Genomic DNA, 25,533 nt, shown 5'->3' with positions numbered 1-25,533 from the left:
GAAAAACCAAGTAACCAACACTTCCATCTCAAAAATAACAAGAATTTCAAAAGAATAAGGATCCTTTGTTTTACATTTAACTCAAACTCAGGTCAAACCCAGGAACAGGAACAGGAACAGGAAAAGGAACGCAATCGCAATTTCCACGAACCATACAATCTGAGACATGATGATCGGAAGTTGTTGGTTAGACTTAGAGCCACACGGGTTGTCCGTACCACCACGGCCTACAGCCTACACCGGAGTACAGGGCACAGGCAGGCAGGACTGCGCTCGATCCACCTCTAACTAGTATCTAGTATCCACTATCTATCCACTGAGTGACACGGAAACGGAGTGTTCAGTACGGAGTACACGGAGTAGGTTATAGGGGATCTTTCAATTTGGACTCCATGGGATGGAGATAGAGTACAGAATATGGATACAGAGTCAGGAGAATGTACCCTGGATGTCAGAGTGAAAGATAAATCGGTGTCGTTGAGACAGCCGACTAACGAAGATCAGTCACCAACAGTCAACAGTAACACAGCAAAACAGCCTAATACTGTAGTTACGGAATAAGTTGTCAACAAATTCAGGGACCGAGCTAGACTAGCCAGACCAGCCAGACCAGTCCGAACGGGACTGGACTCAGGGTCTCCCCCCTTCTTCTCCTTAGTTTAATTGCGATAGGCACAAAGTGGTCCCGGAACCAATCTGGCCTTGTCTGACGGTTTTCTTAGCGTTCGAAACCTGAGAAGGCCCCGACTCCGAGGGTCCTTTCAGAAACCAGGCGCCCGCGTCGATTGGACGCCGGGTGCGCTTCTTTCCCCGCGATGGGCGGACTCACTAGGCCCCGTCGGGTAAAGGGGGATTATTTATAGAAAAGTCGACGGGATCTGCAGCGCCGGTACTGTTTTGGGCTTCGGGCCGTGGTCAGGTGAGAGGAGGGGGTGGGTGTGGGCTGTTCGATTCGGAGCCGATACGGAGGTGTGGTATCAATCAATCCATATTAATCTATCTGAGCTGGAAGACGGAGGGCGGCATCTCGTGAGAATCTGGAGGAAACAGGGTGGTCTGGCCAGGTGCAAAGCCGGCAAGGCAAAAAAAGCGTCACGATGATGCATTCAAGTCATGTCGATCAAATGTTCAGAAGCGCAAACACTCGGGCTGATCATCCAGGCTGAGGTGGTAAGGTATTCGGGCCCTGGAATGCCGAAATACTACCCTCATCAACGTAGTATTCAAGTCGTGTATGTTTGTCCTGTGTAAGTAGTAGTCAGGCTTACAAGGGCAATGCATGCGTCATTCTGCCCAATAATCAAGAAGAACGTGTCCAAGATATTCCAACTCAGAAGTGTTTTTTGTTGGTCAGATGAAACTGGGTTATTTGACAGTATCTGAGATCGCCAGGAGTCAGAACAAAAAGGGAAGAAGTGAAGATGCCGCGCCGACCGAAACTTCCGTGTCTCATACAACATGGCTTGTGCAGATGTTCCCACCAAAAAGAAAAAATGGAAATTTAATCAGAAGGTTAGAAGAAAAAGTAGAAGATTAGAGAAAATTAAAAAGATTCATGAAACTTTCCAACCCTGCCACATCTCCAAAATTGAATCACCAATTAATATTTCGTCTCCAAGATATCCGTAATGACCCAACGGGGTATATGAATGAGAAAAGGAAAAGGAAAATGAAAATGAAAAAGATAAAGAGTAGCGAGAGTGATGGTGTCTTTTGCCAAAGAGTGTCGAGATGATAAAAGGAAAATCCAAAAAGAAAGATGGACGGTATATAGTGTTGATAATTTCGATCAGTGAGATCGTTTCTTCAAAATCGGATCGACAAACTTTGTTCGTCGGGGCTCAATATGCCCAGTGCTTGTCGGACTTTTCTGCCCTATCACTGGGGTATTTTTGAGTATAAGGAACCCCCTTCCCCGGTCGGAAAGGGGGCTGACGTCCCGCCGGGCGGGCTGACGATATTAAGTCAGATTTCATCCTGTTAGTCGACGCGCCGTGACACAAACACACGATCTGGTTGTAGTTCATGAAAGCGCGCAGTGTCGATCGAACGAATCCGTAATAAACAGACTGATCCCCTAGCAACACGCACATCTGGGTAGATCATACATCGAAGGGGTCTCAGTCAAGTTTGGCTTTGTAACGTCGTCGTATTCGTCGTTGGATTTATGTTTTCGCAGGAGATCGGTGGCAGGGTTGGTTGGGGTTTGCCCTAGCAATCAAATGCGTAGAACCGAAGCAGAGACTCGAGTCGTTACACATCGTGTTACCGCCCATCCTGTGATCGGTCTGGTCCATGTTGTCCAGCCTGTCTCGCGCTGACCCAGTCGGAGTCTTGCCGCGTGGGCGTCTTCTGTTCGTCCAATCGCCCACTGGTGTGGTTCCGGGGGAGCAGGTTGTTGAGCTCGGCAGCGAGGGCAGATGCTGTATAAGCGCGCAATTCTCTCTCTTCGCGCTCGTCTTCCTTGATCAGTCGTCGTTGGTCCGTCTTGGACGAGTTATCACGGCGCTTCTTTCGGATTTCGAGAATGACCCAGTGAAGCACCTCCTCCGTGGTACGGTTCCTCGGCGCGCCGTGTTTGGTCGGGCTTCGCACATAGCGGCGAGTGACATCGGTAGCGCCTTCGATGGAGAAGGCGACGCAGTACGACATCTTTCGACCCCAGCCTAAAGCAAACAATCGGGTTAGTTTACGTAGTTCCACAAAGGACGGGTTGCACAGAAAGAGAAACCAACCTTCGGCATAGAGACGAGGCTGATCCCAGGCCTCTTCACACGCGTCAACGTGCACCCAGCGTCTCTGGTGCTCAGAGTACACCTCCGTCCACACGTAATCTTCCGAGTTCCACACCCATCGTACGCGACCTCCGAGCGCTCGGCAGAACATGCTGAAACAGTTTGCCCATTCACCAACACGTCCTCGTCGAGTCTGCAGCAGCTGCCAAACGTCGGAATAGCGCGGGAATCGCTCGTAGGCTCCGCATGTGGGCTCGGAGCATCGGTAAAGCTCGACTCGCGTAGCGCCACGAGCAGTCTCATCCGGTGTTGGCGGTGTCATACCCTGGGCAATGGTAGGCGTGAGGCATTGTGAGCAGGCTGGGTTGTTGACAAATTGGAAGAAAGATCGCTTGAACCATCTAGAAAGAGGTGGTTCGTTAGTTGGCACATAAAGAGAACAATAAGCTAAGAGTAACAAACCTCAACAAAGCCCTGATGACGCAATCCTGGTAGCCCCATTCAGGTTTCCCCCTGACACTCGCGGCCTGGGCCTGCATGATTTGGCTTTCTTCCTCTGCCTCCGAGTACAATCGATCCAGAGGAATGAGGGCGAGAGCCTCGTCGAGGAGACCCGGGTTCTCATACTTGGTTGGTGTGACCGACAAGACGTGTAGGAGGTTCCGGAACTTCAAGGCCGCAGGGTCCTGGGGCGGCGACGGGACGATAGGGAGACCTCGTAGGAGCGAAGACCGAGGAGTTGATGGCTGCGGCGGGAGCTGAGGAGATTGAACACCCGCGGTCGGGGGTGGTGGTGGTGCCCGCGAGGGGGGAGGAGGGAAGGGTCCAGGAGAGGCCAGCTGGGGGCCAGGCGAGGGGGATTGCGTGCGAGACCGGCTTCTTGACTGTTCCTGAAGACGATTGAACCGCTTGTTGCGCATCAGCTGCTCGAAGGATCGAGTAAGTTCGGAAGCATCGAAGTTGTCGGAGGTTTGCGCCCGGCGGGCGTGGTGGTGATGGTGTCTATTGTCTGCCATGGTGGTAGGGGGGTGTGAGCGACACCAGCTGCGGTCGGACGTGAAGCTCCAGGATGAATCGAACGCCCAATGGTAGATGGAATTCCCCTTTGATCACCGAGTCGTGATTTCCCTGATCTTGTTGGCCGAATTGAAACGAGCGAACGGTGATATGGGCGAGTGATGAGTAGAAGTTCGAAGCCAGGGTTGGTTTCGAATCGTAGGGTCCGGGAGGTGGTTGATGGTCGCACACCCAACTAAGCGGTCGCCACGCTTGGCAGATTTGTCGACGCAATAGTCGCCGAGCAACCTCGACGGGATAATTAACGAAAGAAAGGGAGTTGGATAAACCCGTTACCAGGTAAAAGGCGACAGATTTAGAAGATAGGGATGGTTTCGAATTAATTATTCGAGGTTAGTATCGAAGATTGAGGGGGGTAGAGGTGAGGAGAGAGAATCCCAAAGGGAAGGGAAGGAGAGGGGGGGGAAGAGAGGGAAGAGTGAGAGAGTGAGTGAGAGAAGAGGAAGAGCGAGAGAAGAGAGAGAAGCCGCGACTAGTAATTTCGGTGGTAGTCGTCGTCGTCGTCGTCGCAGTAAGAGGAAAAAAAGGAAAAAGAAAATCAAAAATTAAAAAATAAAAAATTAAAGATTAAAAAAAAAAAAATAAAAAATAAAAAATAAAAAAAAAGACCTTCTTTCCACGCCAGCAGCAGCGAAAAAGGGCGAAGCGTCGTCAGCCTTGGAGCGCAAGCCCCAATCAGAGAGCCCCGCCAGCACCGCAAGCCGCGTGTGTCCCGCCCCGAAACAGTTAACTGTCCCATGGCCAAGACCCTTTTCGCTCTCCGCTGCTAATCCCTTTCGGTCGCAAAGACGACGCACGTCCTGCTTCCACAGACTCCCGGTATTCTTCCTCTGCTTCTTGCGCTGCAACAACTGCACTGCCAGCCCGCCGTCTCGTAACAGCCGTACTCAGTATTCCTAATAATAATACTGATGATGTTTCCCTCTCCCTGCGAGGTCTTGGCCCTGCAGACAGAAATCAAACAATCCCCTCCTCCTCCTCGTCCATCGCCCAATCTGGTAATTTCTTCTTCGATTTCTTCCGACAAGATTCGTGATACTATCTCTTGGCTCCACCGGGTTGGGCCAACAGGATTCCCCTGAACACCATGATGCCTCCCATCGTGACGGCCCTGATGAGGAACGACGTGCTGTTGTCTCTCCACCTGCTGATGAATCTCTGAAAAGCTTGGCCATGTCCGCGTGGTATCCCGGAGAAAGGTGGGAGAAGGACGAATAGAGAATCAGAGACTCTCTCTTGGAGACTTTGCGATTGATTCTCTCTTGACCCGTCAGTGGTGATAATCTACAAGACTACGCAAGCTGTCATCCTCAGTTTGCATTGTGATAGGTACTCCTAGTACCGATGGCGTTGCGCATAACCTACTACAGTACTAGTCGACTACTCACTGGTCTCTACCCAGTCCTTTTTTTTTTTTTTTTTCTCCGGCTATTGGGGCACTAATTGACTTCTGTTCGACGTCAGCTAGTAGTCTTACGCGGCTCTCTGATCAACGGACTAAAATGTCACCATTGCACACTTACGAGGCGCGATTCCTCAGTTCTACGGCAGATATCTGATTGAACTCTGAAGATTGGAAAGGGGAACGTTGTGTCAATTACCTAACCAGTCAATAATCCTTGTCTTTTTTGACTCAAATTATCCTGAATCACTTTCCCCCCAGCAGTTCCCACTCTTCACACCCCGTGACCCGAGTGCCGACAAGTCCAGAATCCGTCCAGATGAAGCAGGAAATAATTGAGAGCGGGTTGAACCGTTAGCCCTACCAATATTACTACCGTATTGACCCAGTTTAAAACTAGCAGCTTCTTCTTCCACGCACGCATCCTCACCTGCTGACGAATCATGGCTCACTTGACCTGTCCTGAACTATCAAATGGATCATCCGGCATATTATTAATCTTGCGGTGGGATAAAAATTCAGACGATACGCAATACCCGATGGGATGGACAGATGGGCGGCCAGTTTTTGGTATCCATTATGAAAGGACCACTAGAGAATGGGAAGAAAACCAATTCCGCTTGTCCAGCACATCGGTTTACGCCATCGTTGACATACCCAACAATCCAATTGATAACTACGCGCGATAGGTCTAGGGGTAGGTAGAGAAGGAGGACCCTGGATGGGAACTGTCTGGTTCCAGAGCAGGTCAGATGGCCACGAAAATCGTGGTGATCTTGATTAGAGAAACTGGCACTTGGACCAGGTTTCCTATTCATTTCCCTGCCGTGGACTCCAATCTCGATGATTAAGCGGTTGATTGCCTCCAGGTTGTGGCTCTAGGGCCAGCCAGTCCTCTGGGAATCCAACCACCAACTCAAAAAAGAAATAGGAATTGGTCACTGATGCACTCAAAATCTCAATCCCGAATTACGCATACCCACCTGTTTCGATATTTTGACACACACCGTCTTGTCTGCATACAAAACGGTCGCGTCCATAAGGGTAGCCCTATCCTGTGCCCTTTAGCCCGGGCGATGTGCACATAACACACACGCGCGGCTTCATGCACTCTGATGAATGCATCCCCACTTGATTGACAGTTCGATGATGTAGCATCCTTATCAAGTCATCCCTGATGGGATTGCCACCGACAAGGCGAACGCAGGCCCAGTTATGTACGGTGTACGTGGTTCATGTAATGTGCATGTACATACCGTGATTCTAGGGAAAGATGATTCCACCGTGTTTCTAGGGAAGATATTAGATAAGTAAATATTGATGAACAATGGGGAGGAGAGAGAGGGGGGACGTTCTCTGATGGACTCGGCGTTACAGGATTACGGCATCCTTCCAAGATGGGACGATGGTGGCGGAGACGCGCAAGCGTCCGTCTTGGCATGGGACAAGATCTGGCTAGAGCTGCCTTCAAGCCCCACCGCACTAAACCCGGTTGATGACGACCAGACTTGCCCTCGTTGACAGAGACTGGACCAGACCCTGTCCTTTTGACTCTTGACTCTTGTCCAGGGGGCTTGGCGTGGATACCTCTCCCGGTCTTGACTGAGAAGCTTTTTTTTTTTTTTTCCGATTTTCTTATTATTATTTTTCTTTTCGGGTGTTCGTGATTCAGGGTCTTTGCTATCATATCATGATATCAGTCATCATCACATCTGAAGTCATCAATTCATCAATAAAATATTCAACATCACTGATCGCGCCCCCAGAATCTTACAATAGTATTGACCACAACAATAACTACGGTGTAATCTTCCTGCCTAACACTACCAGAATCCCCTACCATCGACCCTCCCCTGGCTCAAATTTCTTACCCCATTTCCATACCCCATAATGAGCAGTCCCACGCCCAACTCGGGCCTAGTCCACGCCTTGAACGGAGTTCGAACCACAGCCAAACTCTCCAACCCGAACAAACTACAAAGCAAGTCAAAAGTAAGCCATTCCTTCTTCGGTAAATGCGGCTCCGGCCCGACCTCGGCTTGCCATTGGCAGGTTTTACTTTTCGGTCGATGATTTTCCAGCTCAGCCACAGGCCCGATCCTGGAATTGGAAATCTGGGTGGGGATGGGATCGGCGGTTGGGTTGACGGAGTACGAGTACGGAGGGGGATGTGAGGATGGGGAGTTGGGGTTGTTTGTTTTGTTGTACAGGTCGTACTTTAGTTTGTAGTATCTACAGAGTAGGTGGTGATAGTAGAAGTGGGTAGAGTGGGTGTAGCGGTTCGCACTTCGGATGAACACGTCTATGCCAACAAACTAGGCATTGACTTTTCCTTTCCTTGCAGGATCGACCGTATCCGCCACAAATCAATATTTTATCTGAATCCCCATCAATCATAGGGTTTAGTGCGACGTACTGTACGGAGTGTGCTGGTGGCGATTTACCCTCCCCGCGCGAAATAAAGTAGAGTTCTGTTTCAATTTAAGCTTACCTTCATGTTTTGGTTGTCGGTTTCTGGTGTGAGTTTGTTTGTAGTAACGGGTTCTATGTATGTATGTACATATCTAGGGGGTGGCTACTACACTTCATCTACCCTGTCTACTACCTACCTACTTACGGATGTAACACTAATTGCACACCTTTCTATTCTGTACTTTGTGGGAGATGGCTTACGAAGTGGGCTTTGCAATCAATTTATATTATCAAGACAGTCATGCTTAGTTGGGTATCTCACGTACTCTATCTTATTCATTATATATCCACACAATCCCATTGAGTACACATCCAACATCATCCAAACCAGCTCATCCAGAAGATAGAACACAAAAAGCGAGATACTAGACCGTTAACAATTGAGTTCGAACCCGAGACCGAGACCGACACCACCGACAAGCCCGATGAATGAATGAATGATACCTCCGAATCAAGGGATGCCTGTGTTGTGTTGCAAGCCGAGCCCCGAATACTACCCTACGCACCTTATGACTTCACAAGCCAACACAAGGGCGGTAACTAGCAATTGACCACTTGGGCAATAATGAATGATTATGAAATCCAAGGCCTAGACCTACATTTTCCTTGTCAATCAATTCGATCCCTAGATGGATCTGGACAGGTTCGGTCCTGGTATGGCGCGGCGCGTATTAAGATCCCTCTTGCCTGCAGAGTACTGCGCATTCCATCCTCCTTTGCGATCTATGATGATCCATTCCACCGTGTGTAGGGTATGTGCATGGAGTGCCGGATATGTAAGACAGGTTTCAATTGAGTTTGGGCTGGGCTGGACTGGGCTGGGAGTTGGAAGAATCCATTGGAATGTTTTCTGTGTTGGAGGTACCTAGATTTGTCTAGAATAGTTAATACCAGGGCGATGTTGTTGGTTGCATCATTGCTTGCTCGTGGGTACGGCGTTCTCCGTTAGGGATAATGGTTATCCTAGTAGAAGGCGGAGCGAAGGGTCCCAGTTCTGGATTAATCGGATTTGCTACCCAATGTTCTCTACGGAAGTTGTGTTATCTACGGGAGTTGGGAATTACTAGGTGGCCGCTGGGCGTTGACCAGCTCCCGGCGTAGGTGCGATTGTGAATGGGCTATTGGGGTCTGGACCTTCCATTGACTCTGTCATAGGCACGCCAGTAGTGCTTCCACGCCATGCTATGCCATGCAATGTTCAGGCCTGTTTTTACTACCTTCCCTGCTTACTCTTATCGAATTAAGTAGGCAGGCAGGTAGGCATGCAGGCCTTCAAAGTGAATCTGGGGGTCTAGAATTAGACTGCGAGAATTCATTCTATGATGTATGGGTTCTAGATTCTCTTGTATGTTAACTATGCACTCATCTCAAACTGGTGTGTACGCCACGCATTCAATAATCAATCGATCAAAATTATGTCTTTCAAGCCCAGACCCTCTGCAGGAACTTGGCCGTTGGGATCAATTCCCGTTTATGTATTAGCCGCTCTGTCATTGTCTATGACCGACCCATCTCGCCTATGAACAATTGTAAAGGAAAATGTTGAAAACGTAAAGTCCAACGCTATGACTTCATCGCGAGAGCTCGGCCACGAAGGATTTGCCCCAGAACGCACTGCCCGACGTTAGCTATGACCTTTCCTTTCTTTGAGCCCAATCTAAGGCGGAGCCAGCACTAACCTGGTGTATTTGGAAATGTACTTGTTGAGCTTGGCGAAGTTATTCGCCCGACGGTCCTCGGTCATCGAGACGGCCTCGTGGTAGGCACTGGCCAGCTCTTCGGTGTTCCATGGGTTGACGATGATGCTTCCGTTCAGGCTCTGGGCGGCACCGGCGAATTCAGATAGGACCAAGACGCCTTTGCGTCGCTCCTGGGTTGCGATGTATTCGAATGATACTAGGTTCATACCATCTCGGGTAGAAGACACGAGGCAGGCATCGGAGGCCGAGTACAAGGCGATCAGCTCGTCAAAGCTGACGGATTTGTGCATGAAGTGGATGGGCATGTAGTCCACAGTACCTATTGATAGCGATTGGTATAGAGCAGTGGTGCTAAAGAGCGGTGGTAGGGCTTACCAAATTTGCCGTTGATTCTCCCCACCAGTTCGTTCACCACGGCCCGCAGGTTCTGGTACTCTTCAACATCCTGACGACTTGGGACTGCCACTTGGACGAGCACAACCCTGCCGACCCATTCGGGGTGGTTGGACAGAAACACCTCCAGGGCATGCAGCTTCTGAGGGATACCTTTGATGTAGTCAAGGCGATCCACGCTGACCATCAACTTAGTCCCCTGGAACTTACTCTCGATGTTCGCAATGCGGTTTTGCACCTTGGGGCTCTTCAGCCCCTCCGTGAACTTCTCCGGATCGATTCCAATCGGAAATGCGCTGACGTGGACAGATCTCCCCTCCAGCTGGACACTGCTAGGGGTCGTCACCAGTCCTCTGAGGCAAGAAGTTAGTCAACGAGGCAAGCGCGCGAAAAATCAAACCAGCGGCGGGACTTACAAAATATGAGCGCAGCTGCTTAGGAAATGCCGCGCGTAGTCATAGGTGTGAAAACCGACTAGATCACATTGCAACACGCCGTGGAGCAGCTCGGACCGCACGGGGAGGATCCGGTAGATTTCACTACTGGGGAAGGGCGTATGCAGAAAGAATCCAATGCGGATGTTATTCTTGCCCATCTGGCGAAGTCGCTCGCGGAGAAGCTCCGGCAGAAGCATGAGGTGGTAGTCATGCACCCAGATCAGATCGCCCTCGCGAGCTTCGTTGGCAATCGTCTCGGCAAACAAACCGTTGGCCTCACGGTAGGCGTCCCAGGCAGCCTCGTCGAACACTATCTCCCCGGGGTGGTAGTGTAAGAGGGGCCATAGAATCGAGTCTGACAGGTCATGTTAGATGTATGTACTTCGAGGGACCCGTGGTTGGCCGCCAAGTGGCTGATGGTGAGGCGATCCTGCCGCCGGTGGAGGGGTAACAATCCGACAGGTATATTGGCACCAAGGTACGGATACCTGATTTCATGTATACCATCATGCATGTGTGACTGGATGAGGGGATGGACGGATGGATGGATGAACATGTGGGTGGGTGTGTAGTGTGTGTACTTACTGGAAAAGCCATTGTAGTGACGATCGGCCAATTTGTCATCCATGAACACCGGGGTTGCCCCGAATTCATCTTTTAGTCTATCCTTCAGAGAAGGGATCTCATCTTCTGGCACCTCCAGGCCCGGCCATCCGTACCACTGGAAGGTGGTAGTCTTGGATAGGCCACTCAGCCCGGTGACCAAGCCCCCTGAGGACATGGAAAATTCATACTTGCCACTTTCGGATCGGCGAATGGTGATGGGTAACCGATTCGAAACGATAAGCAGGCGAGAATCACCCGCGGTAGGCGGAGGAGAGATGGTGGAGGGCATCAGGAAGAGCCACTGAGACTGACTGCCCCGCTTCGAGAATGGAATACGTCAATCAATTGAGAAAGAGGTCGGATAGGATAATTGAGAATTTATATTGAGATGCAATGAGAGCCGGAATAGCTTGGGCAGGAATTGGGAAGGGAAGTTGAAAGCGAGTGGAGGAATGGAGGTCGATAGAGCCAAGGATGGAGTAGGTAGAGATGATAGCAATTTGGCACGTCGTGGCGGTGATGATAATGGAGCTCGTCCTGAATTTTCAGGTATCCACTTTCAACACGTTTCCGGCTTTGTTTGCTTTGCCTGCCTTCTTTTTGCCCCTCGAACTTCTTCCTCTTCTTCTTCCTCTTTTAATCCCCTCACATCGTTCGAGACCCCATTCCTCCCACCCGCGACAAATTCCATTATCGCTTACCCCTCGATGATTCCAACTACTGACCATACCCGGGTTTTCTTGGATTTTCTCCGGTTGTCCCCTTGGTCAGAGCAAGGCTAGCGACTCCTCTCAACTGCGCTATCTTTAGTGCGGGTGGATTCAACCGTGGATCATTCCGGGTCCCTCACGTCATTACAGTCCTTTTGGTCGATGTCGCTATCACTTCTTACGGCGGTATGATTTAATGCATCGCGCGATAAGATCCATGTGTCCAAGTTGGAAGTAGGTAAGTTATCTCTCACATTTTCTGCAGGCCGTTAGAATCAGGGCGCAGGCCAATGATCGGGATTCCTCCTCATTCCATCAAATCTCACTCCGTGCCCAATACGAACAGCTGCCAGTCTGTCATGCCACAATGGTTCGCCCCAGGAAAACGTCTTTCAACCGTTCCCCTCCTTCTGGCCCTACCCCATGTAACGGCCAGAAGGTTCCATTTTCGCCCTTTCATATGCTTTGACAGAAGCTCTACAGTTTCATGGTCCAATCATAATCGTCATCTGTCCATGGTTCGATTTAAAATGCGCTGCGAAGATGTCTAACTGCCGCGTCAATTAGGATCATTGACTTCAACGAGTTGGTCTGCAGGCCATTTGGATGACTGACAGTCTTTCATGCGCGTGGGATGTAACATTTTTTGATCCGGATAAGACACCCGACTTTTCATATTTATCTTTATTCTATTTTTTATCAATCTCCACGAAATCTGTTGTGCTTGCATGAGCTCCTTCCCTTTTTCTTTCCCCTTGTAGATAGATTTTGGACACCGAAGAGGCCCCCTCTCGAAATTCCTACCAAATGACGGTCTTCATTGCTTCCATGTAAGTCTTTTTTTGCGTATCCTTCTATGTTGTCTTTCTTTCCACATCAAGCAGGTCTAATAATTTCCTTTGACCAGATTTCTACCCTACACTATCAACTTCCAGACCACCGAGCTTAAGCGCCGCAAGTCGTCCGCTAGTCATTCTCATGCAGACGATCATATCATAGGAAGACTAGCAGAGTCGCACCGGAGGCGTCACTCGAAAACATTCAACCAGTCATTGACTCCTGGAGCGACCACCGAAGACGAAAAGATTTTCAAGTCATATGTGTCGAAGTCAGCAAGCGAGGTCCCGTCGGCCGATGATCCCAATGGCCCAGGTCCCAGCGACCCTCCAGTAGTGTCCTGGGGCCAGAGTCGTAAATTCAATCAACCACGCCCCAAAGTGTCCAACTATCCTGACCGCTCAATTCTAAGCCGCTTTGGTCTGGGTTACGAAGACCAGCCGACCTATCTCGAAACCGCCTTAGAGACACCAGATTCAGAAGAGGATCGTGCAAGTCTGCGTGCATTGCTCTCCGATGTTGACTGGACCGTGAAATCAGCTGAGCAAGGCAATGGAGGCTTGCGAAATGCAGTCAACGCTGCCGAAAAGGCAGGCATCCTATCAGACAAGATGTGGGTCGGCACATTGGGTATGCCCACCGACTCCCTGAAGGATGAAACCCGCTCGAGTATCTCGGAGACGCTGGAAGACGAGTATGAATCAATTACAGTATTTGTCGGTGACCACGAATTCGAAGGGCATTATTCGCATTTTTGCCACTCGGTCTTATGGCCTGCCTTCCATTACCAAATGCAAGAGAGTCCCCGACACAACGAGTATGATGACTACTCTTGGAAGCAGTACGTCAAGGTCAATGAGGCATTCGCAAAGACCATTGCAGTCTATTGGCGCCCCGGGGATACTATCTGGGTTCAAGACTACCACCTCTTACTCCTGCCATCTATGCTGCGGGAACTCTTGCCTAACGCAGAAATCGGGTTCTTCATGCATGCTGCATTCCCTTCGTCTGAGATATTCCGCTGCCTCAGTGCACGAAATGCCCTCCTGAATGGGCTCCTCGGGGCAGATCTTGTTGCTTTCCAAACAGACGAATATTGCTATCATTTCCTTCAATCATGCAGTCGGCTTCTAAGTTTGGAGGTATCTGTCAATGGAGTCCAACTGCCGGGTCGTTTCGTGCATCTGAAAAAGCTACCCATTGGTATAGATACGAATTCCCTCGATGATTTACGGCAAACCGCTGGTGTGAAGGATTGGATTGCGAGCATCTTCTCCAGATACAAAGACAAACATTTGATTATCGCGCGGGACAGACTTGATGCTCCCGGAGGTGTCAAGCACAAGTTGATGGCATATGAGCTGTTCCTCAAGAAATATCCTAAGTGGAGAGGAAATGTAAGTTTCCGCACCCGGCGTTGCGAGGTTCTGATGATAGGTATACTAATGTGTCCAGGTTGTCCTCGTCCAAATTGCCTCCGCATCAGAAATGCCAGAATTAGAAGCCCAGGTTTCAAAGATCGCCATGAGAATCAATTCCACCTACTCAACGCTTACCCATCAGCCACTAGTGCTCTTGAGACAAGATATCAGTTACTCCCAGTTTCTGGCCCTCATGAGCGTAGCAGAGATTTTCATGGTGACCAGTCTGAGAGAAGGCATGAACCTCCAGAGTCATGACTTTCTCCACTGTCAGGATGGGAGAATAACAGCTCAGCAACATGGCTCCCTTATTCTGAGTGAGTTCACCGGAAGCGCTTCTATCTTTCATGGACACGATCTGTTGGTCAATCCCTGGAATTACAAGGAGGTCGCAGACATGATCAACAAATCGCTGGAGATGTCACCAGAGCAGAAAAAGCAGAATTGGGAGTTCTTGCTCGAGAGGAAAGCCCCATATACCGCAGTGTCCTGGTGCAATTCGTTCAAGACGGCTTTGGCCGAGGCACGCAGCACACAACTAGCTCGTGAACTCAGTCAAGTTTCATCTCTCTCAATCCCTGCCTTGAAAGAAACCTACGATAGATCTGGTTTGCGACTCTTCTTTATCGAAGATGAGGGGGGCTCTTCCGCCACTTCTGCACTTTCCCACCAGTCGCTCTCTTTGCTCGAGCGTCTCGTCATGGACCCCAAGAATGTGGTTTATGTGACGAGCAGCAAGAGCCCGGAGAAATTGGAATCACTGCTGAAAGAATTTTCCAGTCGAGTTGGTTACATTGCTGAAAATGGGTGCTACAGACGAGACATCGGGTCCACCCAATGGAGGGCACTGGTTGACCTGGAAAAGGCCAAAGACTGGCGAAGCGGCATCCGCAAGGTGATCGAATACTACCATGAAAGAACCGAAGGTAGTCAGATAGAGGAGGGCCATTGTCTTCTAACCTTCTGGTATAACAACGCGCATGACCCCGACATTGCTGCCCGACAAGCGTCCGATCTTGCAGATCAGATCAACGGCACCCGTGGCAGCGAGGCTATTCGAGTCGTCCTCACTGAGGGCGCGGTGGGCGTTGAGCCTCTGGACGGTACTAAATCAAAAGCGGCTGAGTCCGTCTTAGATCTGCTCCCACGGGTCCCGGATTTCTTATTCGTCGCGGGCAGCACTCGCGGTGACGAAACCCTGTTCCGCTGGGCAAATCACCTTCAATCGACAAACATAATCCGCAACGTGTCAACCCTTACCACCGGCACGCACGCCACCGAGGCCAAGGCTGTGCCACCCAAGAGCATGACCGTGACTGACATTATAGGCGTTCTTTGCAATCCAGCCTTGAGCGGATACGCATCGATGAATGGCGACGGGCCTATCGTCGACGGTGACACATCCATTCCAAGACATCCCATTGCTGGGTTTTGATTGATTGCAGCTTACGCCCTTCGTTTCTGACCAATCTATCTCCGCTCTCGTCGCCTGCATCTTCATTATTTCCAGTATCCTTACTGTTACCTCTTAACCTTTACATCTTTCATACGTCTACTGCTTCTTTTCTTATTGAATTAGTACCCCACTTACATTTATTTATTTCGACTTCTACATACATGCATGCATACACACATACATTCTTTGTCATCTCACCCATTTCCCCTTTCCTTTTTCTCATCTCGCATCATCCCTCCAGATAAAGACTTGTGAGCATAAATTGATATCGAGATATCTGTACATGTCTAGGCAAGAAGTCAAGGTCGAAAAACATTTCAACCCTCATTCATGTTGGTGTGAATATCATAGACTGCATAGATGACCTCCCTCGTTCATCATCATCTACTTACTACCTACCTATTCACCATTGTACTCCAAGCAACTGTCATTATCTATTGTCGATCTTTGGGCTGTTTTTCTTCTTCATCTAGATAGCGAGATCAATTGAGTCGAATCGAATCGCGAAACAGAGTTCGTTCAATCTAAACGGCTGAAAAGAATAGAGAATATCATGCTCAGCCTCCTTATCTAACTGATTAACCAAGATCATCCAAGCTGACCTGACCTGACCTATGCACCCTAGCCAAGATTGGTTTATGCAAAGAACGCATCAATTGAAAATCCACCCCAAACAGCTAGGTATGCGCGAGTGAACAAGATAGAAAAAGCAGATATCCATCCAGGGAAATACAAGATGAAAGATAAGGAACGTAAGATGGGAAAGACACATATCAATGAACAGAAGAGCAAAAAAGCTAATAATTTACTCCTACCTACTCTGTCACATGCAAATAACTGCAAATAACCCAAGTGCCACAGATCCCGGATATAATGAATCATAAGAAAAGGAAAAGAAAAGAAAAGATAATGAAATGAAATGATGATAGACAGGGGTTGTAATCTGCATGCATCGGATCGCATCACATCACACGCATGCACATTGATACCCTACCTACCCAAGGTGGAATCGAATTGGAAGATCAAAAAGCAAGAATGAACAGGGAATAAAAAGTACAATGCGCCAAGAAAGAGGGGGTAAAAAGGGGGGAACAAGATAGACAGAAACAAGAGGGATGCTACTGATATCCCTGATATAAATAAAAAGGAAAGGGAAATAAGAAGGCAAAAGCATAATGATGTCCTCGTCTTCATTCAACGATCACAATCAAATCAAAAACTCCAGGAGGTCAAGACGTTCCAATCAATTGGGATCTTACGGAACAGATGGGAAGCACCATAGATCATCTCGTCGGGTCAAGAGGGAAAAGATGCCGTTGCCCCTCAAGGGGTCATCCATCCGTTCTACAGCGAACGGGAGAGCAGGGCTTAAGAGTATAAGAGAGAAAAAAAGAAACCATGCCATATGGATAAGGGTGGATAAGAGAGAAGAAAGGTAAGAGAGAAAATGGAAAAGAGTATTTTAGCTACCAACGTCCGGATTACTCGACTCGTTGCCCGCGGACGAGCCATTTCCGGTCCCCGCTGAAACAAGAGTCGGTGCTACTCGCCTCTTTTTCGGTTGTTGTACCTGTGAAACCGAACTTTGCTCATCCTCCTTCTCAGACTCGCCCGCACGTTTCCCTAGGACGCTGTTGCTGACTGAACTTGTCCCACTCTGAGAGACCGCGGACATGGGAGTCTGCGGCGGTGTAGACAGCGGAAGTGTGGGAGGTTGTGAGGAGTTGGTCGCCGTCACGAGCGGCACGGAGCCCAGGGTAGGCGTTGGGTTATTAACCACGGATCCCGCGGCTTGCTGCGCAGGGGACTGCGTGGTAACCGATGACACGGAGTTAGAGCGCGCCGGACTTGCCGGAGGTGCTTGCGCGGCGGTGACTGGCGCAGCTGGACTCGGTTTCGTCGGGGGCACACTGGTGTGACCCGCCGTCGCCTGTGCGCTAGATATCCCGGCGTGCTGTGCGGTTGCCGTCGGAGCATTATACGTTTGACCCAGCTCCCCCGGCGCAAACGACAGCGACGAGCAGAATCCGTCCGACGAGCTCATAATCAAGGTCAATCCATCACTCGACCTGGCTGGTATTAGAACGAATGCAACAGGTTTCGCGCACGGGAACGGAACAAAACAACATACCATGTCAAATCAGTGAAGGTGGCGAAGTGCAGATTGCTCACAACGCAAAGGGGCGTCTGCTGTTGGGTGTCGTAAACCAGGACGGCATCTTGGGTGGCCACGGCATAAACTATTCGATAAGGAAGGCTGAAGACAGGGGTCGGTGTGGGAGTAGAAGAGGGGCTATCGTCTTTGGGGGTCTGGTTGCTTCTCGGCGGGTCACTTGCTGCAGGTGCTGGCGGCGGCGGCTCCATAGAAGTTGGTTCGCCCGTGGAACTCACTATGGGATCAGGGAGAGAAGCGAACGCCTCTTCCCCGGAGGACGTGTCCAAAGTAATGTGACGCTCGGGCTGAGGCGCCTGTCGCAGGGTGTAAAACACCGGCGAGCATTTGACTGCGACCGAGGGCTTCTTGTGGCCTGGGAGATGGGAAATTGGCGGTTTGTTGAAGCCCGCGCGCGTGTAGACGTACACGGTGTTTATGATCTCATCTGTCGTTTTCGCCGAATCCGGTGCAGACAAGTGCGACGTTTTATACTGACCGGCGGGCGTAAACAGCAAGCTTCCGTCGGGAGCGAATGTCAATCGTCTAAAGAACGAGGTGAACGTTTCGTTCGCGTAAATGTTGGCATTCTTGACGCCCAATCCGCTGAGAATACTCGGCGACGGTACTTCAAGCGGCTTGACTGCAGGTAACGGCAAGGATGGTGCAGGGGATGCGGATCGGCGAATGGACGGGGAAGAGCCAAAGGAGGATCTTCGACTGTGGGACACTGGAGGGGGGTCCATGGGCAGATTCGAGGCCATTGGGGTGCCGGGTGTAGACGGCGCCGGAGATGTGATCGCAGCCGCGTTACTGGTGGCCGGCTGGGACCGGATCGAGAGGTCCGGAGCTGGACTGCTCGAAGCAATGCGTTTGGCCGGCAAGTCCATTTTCAAGAATTTCCCGTGAGAGGTCAGCGTAAATTGGCCATCTTTCGTTTTCAGGCTGTAGATATGCACGGATCGGTCCGATGACTGTGTTGCGACGAATTCGTTCAAAGGATCCCATGCCACGCCTTGGACGTAGTGGGAATGTTCAGCAATTTGGCGCACCATTTGTCCTGGGAGAGAAGAGTCGGACCATTAGCACAAACCCTCTTCAAAGGATTTTCGGAGTGACAAGCCGAGGCTACCAACCAGTTTGCGCGTTATAAATCCGAGCAATGTTATCCATGCTCCCCGTGATTAGGAAGACGCCATCTGGAGACCAAGCCAAATCGTAGATCTCTGCGCCGGACGAGCGACACATGTGTTTGACTCGCCATGTTTCCTTATCGTCCGATCGGTCCTCTCCCAAGCCACCTTGGGTTTGCAATTCCGACGGAACCCAGAGCAATACATTTCCATCATCCCCGGCAGACGCCAGCATCTCGCCTAGAATGTAGCGTTAGACACAGTCAGTGGGAGAGGGGGTTGTCGCTGCCTACCTTTGGGACTGAACCGCACAGCATTGACGGCTTGCGTATGTTTGATCAGCGTGCTCAAATATGACACTTTGCGTTCCTCTCCGGTAGATTCCACGCGCCATAACTATCGCGTTCTGAGGTCAGAAAAGGCCGGCGAAGGGGGTATGGTAGAAGCGGCAGGAGAAAAGATCCGACGGGGAAGAGGGAGGGGAATGGAGCTCGTACTCGGACATTATTATCACTATTGGAGGGCGATCGCGTTAGCAGGTGACATTTCCAAAGAGAAAACGAGATGCAAGAGAGATCCAGGCGAACCTACTTTCCGGCCGTTGCTAGGCGCCCTTTGCCATGGGGATCGAAATGTACCGAATAGATGGGAGCGTTATCGTTGTGCCACGAGATGAGCAACGGAGTCGCTTTCATGGTGAGCACGGGAGCTCAATGGGCTCCCCGAAGACAGATAGAGGACGATCGCCGAGAGTTGAGAGGTGAGAAAGGGAGGAATTGTCGAGAGATCAAGCTTGTAGGAGAGGAAGGGGGAAAGGAGCTGAGAGTTGAGACAAGAAGTTGCAAAAGGAAGAAGCGATGGAGAAACGCGGAGGAATCCAGTCAGGAGCCGTGGAACAGGCCCGTCCAACACGGTTAAATGAGGGGGGGATCACCGTCAGTCAGGCTGGGCAGGTGGATGAAAGAGAGGGAAAAGGAGCGAGGATTCCGGTAGATGCGAGTCTGGCCGAAGTTTCTTCTTCTGATTCTTCTTCTTTCTCCCCTTCGTCGCCGTTGTTTCTCGCTTGTCGTTTGGCGTCTCCGCGTTCGGGCGAATGAGCGACAACGTGACCGTCAGCATTAATTGACCAGATGGTTCTGATTCAGATTTATTGAACGGACGGCGATTGCTCGGACGGTGGATTATGGGTCTGACTGTATTGGTCCCTTGATCGGGATTTGGGCGTGTTCAGTTGAAGCTGATTCCACTGTCTGCAGCTGTAGTGGTGATTGTAGAGAGAAAGAAGAAAGGTTATATATTCCCGGACACCTGAGAAGTATACTCCCTCCTTCCCACTCTTGGACCAACGCGAATCAACAGAATCGTAACTCAGAATTTTTAACAAATATATTGAATAAGTACTCGTAATTCAGTCTTATTTTCCTGAATCTCGCCCTTCACATTGATGTTTCCTAGTAACGCCGTCCATTTGCATACTCGCTATCAAATCAGAGATGAACATCCACAAGCACTTCGAACAATCAATGGTAACACCAAGAAGTAAGGATGACAATTATAATACATGAGCATAAGATTCCTTTTTATCCAGTTATCTCGATTTACGTGATCCATTTGCCCACCGTCTCTCCGAACCAGCTCACAGCCTTCTCCCGTCGCTTGTTTCGAGCCTCGTCCTGCGCCTTCACAAATGGCGAGGCCTCCTGCGCATATAGTTTCTGTTGCTCCATCTGTGCATAATGCGAGCGAATTTCCAATTCCCGCTCGTGAGGGGACAATTTCTCCAAGGGTTTCGAGGGCTTGAATCCGGCCGGGATGGCCTCTCCGCCGGGGATTTCCAGCGCATCAGCATTGCCTTCGGATTTCTGTTGCGTGGCCTGGGGATTGAACAGAGACGTGATGGGGGGCGGTGCTTGACCCGCCGCCTTGGATTCCTCGACCTGTTTCTCGTAGTTGATCATTTCGTGATATAGCTTGTCGGCGTGCATCTGAATGCGCTCTTCTCTTTCGGGGTCCCAGTTGAACGCCGCGGCGTAGCCGAGTGCCTGGAGGAATTTCTAAACCGGACAATCCATGTTAGCTCACGTTGCGACGACCAGCCGACCGAGCTCGTAGCCTGGAACAAGAACCTACCGCCTGGGTGGTAAAGCAGCGAGAGAAGGTGTGGTTCTCCTCGTGGCACATCGACATGCGCGACTTCAATCGTTTCGACCAAGTGCCAGTCTGGAAGCAGTATGTCAAGTCCTCGTGCTCCAACGCGCAGTTCTCCATAGCGGCCCGATGTACGGTATCACCACGTTGCTTGTACTTCTCAATGACTCGCTCCGCGCCTTTCTGATTTTCTTCGCCGGCCGGAGGCTTGTAGGTCTTCCAGAGGTGGGCATAGCGCCCGTCGGGAAAGAGCGAGGCGCTGGGCAGGGCGGGTTGAGAGGACTCGTCGGCATCGGAGACAGGAGGCGCTTGCGACGGCTGTTTCTGCGCATCTACCGGCTTGGGGGGCTCCGGGGTCGTAGGGACGTATTTCTTGGGGGCTTCATGTTCGAGGTATTCTCGGAGACCCGGGTCCAGCTTTTTAACGGGATCCTCTTGATCGGACTTGCCCCAGAACCAACCCATTGTATGTGGCAGTAGACGTGTATCGGGAAGGAAACTCCGCAGGGAATAGTGCAATTGGACACAGCGAGTGACGGACACGGAAGCTGAAGCTGAGGGCGAAGACGAAGAAGTTGAAGATGCGGAGAGAAAGCAAAAAGCGACCGACCAAACCGGGCCTGTCGGGGCCGCCAAACCGCATTGGGCGGAGTTGCTCAGCGCTCCGTTTCTTCTCCCATCGCATACTTCCTTCTCTCTCGACTTCTCTTACTTCTACCTTTTCCCCTCGTTCCCTCTTATCACGTCTCCTCTCCCTTCCCCCTTATTCCACATCTTTCGCGTGTTTTGCGCGCAGAGCTTGCTGAGCGCCGCTTCTCGACCATGAATAACAGTGCGTCGTCTCCCCTCTTGTCCCGCGTCGCGTCAAAACTAACCCGATGACAATAGATCGAGAGGAGCGGCTGCAAATGCGGCAGCGCGGAGCAGCGTAAGCCCCCCGTTCCTCTGCGCGACGAATTGGCGTCCTCAATTGATTACTGATGCTACAAACAATGAGGATAGGACCCGCAAAATCAAGGAAGTCGACTTTGGTTTCTCCTTTGGTCTGGCTCCGCCGCCCGACGAACCCTCCGAACCCGCGTCGCAATCCGAACTGGCGAACGGACCCCCCGCCCCCTCTGCTCCCTCAGAACCAGAGAGCTCGCAACCTCCTCTGGTACCGGCGATACAGAACACCCCTCCGCCTCTCAGCCGGAGTTCGTCCCAGCGGACACCGGGAAGCGCGCGTAATGGACTGCCCGAACGGCCGTCGACGTTCGATGTCCCCGCAGATGAGGCGCCGGACCTAGGACGTAGCAGCAAACGCCGGAAGATTGGTGTGCTTATGGTGTAATTGCCGTGATGGATGGCTTTGGCTTACTCGTTTCGCAGAATCTCCGCCCACGAGTCGAAGGATATCCCCGCGTCGCTCCTCGCCCCTGCAGAATGGCACTCAGAGCACCCCGCCAGTCCAATCCCCTAACGAACCAATTGAAGCCCCCACTGCCACGAATGCAACGGAACATGGGATCCAAACGACCGAGACAATCACTACATCTCCTGTCGTCAATAACGCCCCGGCCGGGTCGCCTCAAAACGTACCCGAACCACCGCCTAAGCCATCTGAAAATGGTCCCGAGCCTGTACCAGAACTTGCACCGGAGCCTGCACCTGAGAATCCGCCCCAAGTCTTGACTCATAAATCACCCGAACAACAACCGGTACAACCGTCACCGGAGCAGTTGCCTCATGAAGGCCCTACTGATGTGCCGACGAACGAGCCGGGAAATCAATTGGGCGGAGAGCCAGACTCTAACCAGGTTGAACCGAAATCGCCTCCGGCCCAACAAACAGTCTCCCAACCTACTGACAGGTCATCGCCTGCCGACTCTACGAGAAGTAAACGCAAACGAGGAACTGGCGCAGACCAACGTTCATCGCAAAGCGCAAGTCCAGTGGCCAAGGACGATGCCTCTCAAGCAGCGCTACCTCCCCAGCCGGAAGACTCCATTGATAGCCCAGGTGACAAGCGTAAAACACGAGGATCCTCGGCCGGTAGTCGCCCGAGCGCAAGTCCAGAAGTCGACCATAGTGCTCAACCACCCGCACAATTCCCACCGCCGGAGCAGTCAGTGGAAGCCCCGACAGCCCAACGGAAGACACGTGGCACCAACGGTAGCGCACGTTCGTCAAAGAGCGCAAGTCCCAAATCTGTCAGCGAAAGTATTCAACCGTCAGCAAGGGTTCCAACACCGGAGGAGCCCGTGGTCGCCTCTGCAGGAGATGGGAAACCACAAGTTGTCAGCGCAAGAGCACGTTCGTCGAAGAGCGCAAGCCCAAGGATCGCCGATGAAAGTATCCAACAATCGCAAGCTGCAGTACCGAACGGGCCTCAAGATGCCCCGACAGGTAAACGGACGACGAGGGGAGCCAGTGCTGGTGAACGTCCTTCGAAGAGCGCAAGCCCAAGGATCGCCGATGAAAGTATCCAACAATCGCAAGCTGCAGTACCGAACGGGCCTCAAGATGCCCCGACAGGTAAACGGACGACGAGGGGAGCCAGTGCTGGTGAACGTCCTTCGAAGAGCGCAAGCCCAAGATCTGTCGGTGAGAGTGCACAGCAACCGCCTCAAGTTCCGACGCCAGATCAGCCGTTGGAGGTTTCTTCAGGCAAGGGGAAAACACGAGGAGCCAGTGCAAGTGCACGACCTGCTCAGGGCGGCAGCCCCGAGATCGGTAGCGAGACATCTCAGCAGCCCAAAGAAGCTTCGCAGGCGGAAGAGCCACGGAAAGCCACCAGAGGCAAGCGCAAAAGACGGGGTTCCAGTGCGAGTGGACGTTCTCCACCGCAGAGCGTTACGGCCTTAGAATCGGGCGACAAGGAGGTCGAACTTCCACCACCAGAAGAACCACAAGATACTCTCCTGGAGAAGGAGCAGTCGGAGCCTCAGCCTCAGCCAACGAAACGACACCGAGGCCGACCCCAAAGGGCTGCCCAGAAATCGCCGGCGCCAGGCGAGGAAACGGCAGAGAAGGCGGCTGGTTTCCCCGAGAACAACTCAGCAAAGGAGCCATCACCTCCGCGTCGAGGACCCCAAGGCCTCCGCAACCGAAACGCGAGGAACTCCACGCCAGAGGTCGCTGCTGCGGAGGAACAACCAGCTACTGAGCCGGCACAGGTGGAAGGTTTTCCTGAGACAGATGCTACGAGTCATGACGAAAGTCGCCAGCCACGATTGAAGGCGGCGGCAAACAAGAAACCGAAGCGCGCTGGACGCGGAGAAAAGAAAGCTGAACCGGCGGAAATGTCTGAAGAGGTACCCCGACCGGGTCGCAAGGGTAGGAAAGCACGAAAAGCACAAGAGCAGGAACAGACCCAAGAGCGTGAGTCGCAGCCGGAGCCGGAGCCAGAACTTGAATTGGATAGTGCACCAGAGCGCCAGCCAGAAGTTGAACCCGAACCCGAACCCGAAGCGGAGCCTGAGCCTGAACCTCAACCCGAACCATCGACTCGCAAACGTGGCCGTGGCAAACCGTCACAATCAAAGGACGACAGAACACCTCAGCTTGAAGAACGTGCGACCCAGGGCAATGTCGAAGAATCAACCACCTCCCGACCTAAGCGAAAGCCGCGACAACCTCGCGGCGAAGCCGTACCAGTGACTGTGCACCGTCTGGCAAACGTTGCATCTCTCGGCGGTGCCCCCCTTACCGGCACCTCGTCCGACGAAGAAGAAGACGATGAAAACGACGAAGAAACCGCCGAAGAGCTCTCCACCCGACTAAAGGCTAAACTGCCTACCCGAGGCGGCGTCAACGTCGCCGACGTCCTCAGCCAAATATGTCGCGAAACGCTCGAAAAGACACTCACAACGCTGAACAACGGCATCGAAAACGAGGGCAATGCTGCGCGCCGGTCGGAATGGGCGCGCAAGAAGAAGGCCGTCGAGGCCTACGGCACCGAGCTCGAGGGCCGGCTCTACGAGCTCAGCGAGATGCTCGACAGCAACTTTGTTTTGGGCGTGCAGCTGAGGAAGTCTAAGCGGGAGATGCTGGACCAGCGTACTCGACTGTTCCAGCTCCGCAAAGAACGCGAGGCAGTCGCGTTGCGCATGGACGCCGTGCGCAAGAAACATTCGGAAGAAGAGAATGCCAGAGCTGTTAGTTTCCCCTTTCCTCCATCACCGAACGAGAAACACAAACTAATTGAAATGCAGACTCGCTCAACAATCAACCACTCCCTCCACAACATCGATCTCGCTCTCGAACGAAGCAAGAAGCCGCAACCTCAATCCACCGATTCGACCAATCCCCAAGATTCCTCCTCCTCTTCTACTTCCTCCCCAACTGTTGGCCTCGAGTTTCTTCTGCGCAACGTCGCGGAAAACGCGAGCTCCAGGGCCTCTGGAGCTCAGGGTGGTCTGTTATCACAGATCCGAGCTTTCAACGCGCAGTTGGAATCTACTGCGCGGAGACTGGAGAGTTAGGATTCTTCCTTCTTCCTTTCTCGTCTGTTTTCTTTCGTTCAGCCGACCAGTTTGCGATTTGCTTGCTACTTAGCTAACCTCTTCTCTTCCTTCTCTGTTCCGATTGTGCCCTTTTTCGGTTTTTTGTTCTTCTCTTCTTGTTAATCGTTGAAATACCCCCTTCGACTACTATTATCACCCATCTATCCAGACTTGGTGTTCAAGTTAGGTGATTACATGGATAGATGGACTACGGATGAATGAACGGCGTTTCGTGTCTGAATTGGACTGGATGCATTAGCCCTATCATTACTATTGTCATTATCATTACTGCTGACATTACTTTTGTTATCACTTGCACGAGGGTATATTGTATGACATGAGCGAATGGGACGAGTCCGATTGATTG

The 25,533-nt window shown here is 51.5% G+C and overlaps 6 protein-coding genes across 6 annotated transcripts; 2 read left to right on the top strand and 4 right to left on the bottom strand.

Annotated features, from left to right (window-relative positions):
* Positions 1-2,265: 2,265 nt before the first annotated feature.
* png1 (peptide-N4-(N-acetyl-beta-glucosaminyl)asparagine amidase) lies at positions 2,266-3,751 on the bottom strand (the record flags this gene model as incomplete). The annotated part of the gene is made up of 3 exons (XM_046082520.1): positions 2,266-2,666; positions 2,736-3,136; positions 3,198-3,751. The coding sequence occupies 3 exons, from the start codon at positions 3,749-3,751 to the stop codon at positions 2,266-2,268; spliced, it is 1,356 nt and encodes a 451-aa protein (XP_045938477.1).
* Positions 3,752-9,257: 5,506 nt separating this feature from the next.
* Positions 9,258-11,111, bottom strand: TPS1_1 (glycosyltransferase family 20 protein; the record flags this gene model as incomplete). Its single annotated transcript, XM_046082519.1, has 5 exons — positions 9,258-9,300; positions 9,366-9,705; positions 9,762-10,132; positions 10,196-10,571; positions 10,802-11,111. 5 exons carry the CDS (start codon positions 11,109-11,111, stop codon positions 9,258-9,260), a joined length of 1,440 nt encoding a protein of 479 aa, XP_045938476.1.
* A 1,228-nt stretch (positions 11,112-12,339) lies between these two features.
* On the top strand, positions 12,340-15,225 carry LDX57_000873 (trehalose-6-phosphate synthase; the record flags this gene model as incomplete). The annotated part of the gene is made up of 3 exons (XM_046082518.1): positions 12,340-12,362; positions 12,440-13,766; positions 13,825-15,225. 3 exons carry the CDS (start codon positions 12,340-12,342, stop codon positions 15,223-15,225), a joined length of 2,751 nt encoding a protein of 916 aa, XP_045938475.1.
* Positions 15,226-16,708: 1,483 nt separating this feature from the next.
* Positions 16,709-18,766, bottom strand: CAC2 (putative chromatin assembly factor 1 subunit B; the record flags this gene model as incomplete). The annotated part of the gene is made up of 3 exons (XM_046082517.1): positions 16,709-17,315; positions 17,378-18,458; positions 18,535-18,766. 3 exons carry the CDS (start codon positions 18,764-18,766, stop codon positions 16,709-16,711), a joined length of 1,920 nt encoding a protein of 639 aa, XP_045938474.1.
* Positions 18,767-20,129: 1,363 nt separating this feature from the next.
* On the bottom strand, positions 20,130-21,144 carry LDX57_000871 (uncharacterized protein; the record flags this gene model as incomplete). The annotated part of the gene is made up of 2 exons (XM_046082516.1): positions 20,130-20,585; positions 20,662-21,144. The coding sequence occupies 2 exons, from the start codon at positions 21,142-21,144 to the stop codon at positions 20,130-20,132; spliced, it is 939 nt and encodes a 312-aa protein (XP_045938473.1).
* A 357-nt stretch (positions 21,145-21,501) lies between these two features.
* On the top strand, positions 21,502-25,145 carry LDX57_000870 (uncharacterized protein; the record flags this gene model as incomplete). The annotated part of the gene is made up of 5 exons (XM_046082515.1): positions 21,502-21,511; positions 21,568-21,607; positions 21,682-21,995; positions 22,051-24,818; positions 24,876-25,145. 5 exons carry the CDS (start codon positions 21,502-21,504, stop codon positions 25,143-25,145), a joined length of 3,402 nt encoding a protein of 1,133 aa, XP_045938472.1.
* Between the last annotated feature and the right edge of the window lie 388 nt (positions 25,146-25,533).

The sequence above is a fragment of the Aspergillus melleus genome, assembly GCF_016097325.1.
Source record: "Aspergillus melleus strain CBS 546.65 chromosome Unknown contig1, whole genome shotgun sequence".
Lineage (NCBI taxonomy): Eukaryota > Fungi > Ascomycota > Eurotiomycetes > Eurotiales > Aspergillaceae > Aspergillus > Aspergillus melleus.
This window is presented reverse-complemented; position numbering and strand designations above follow the sequence as displayed.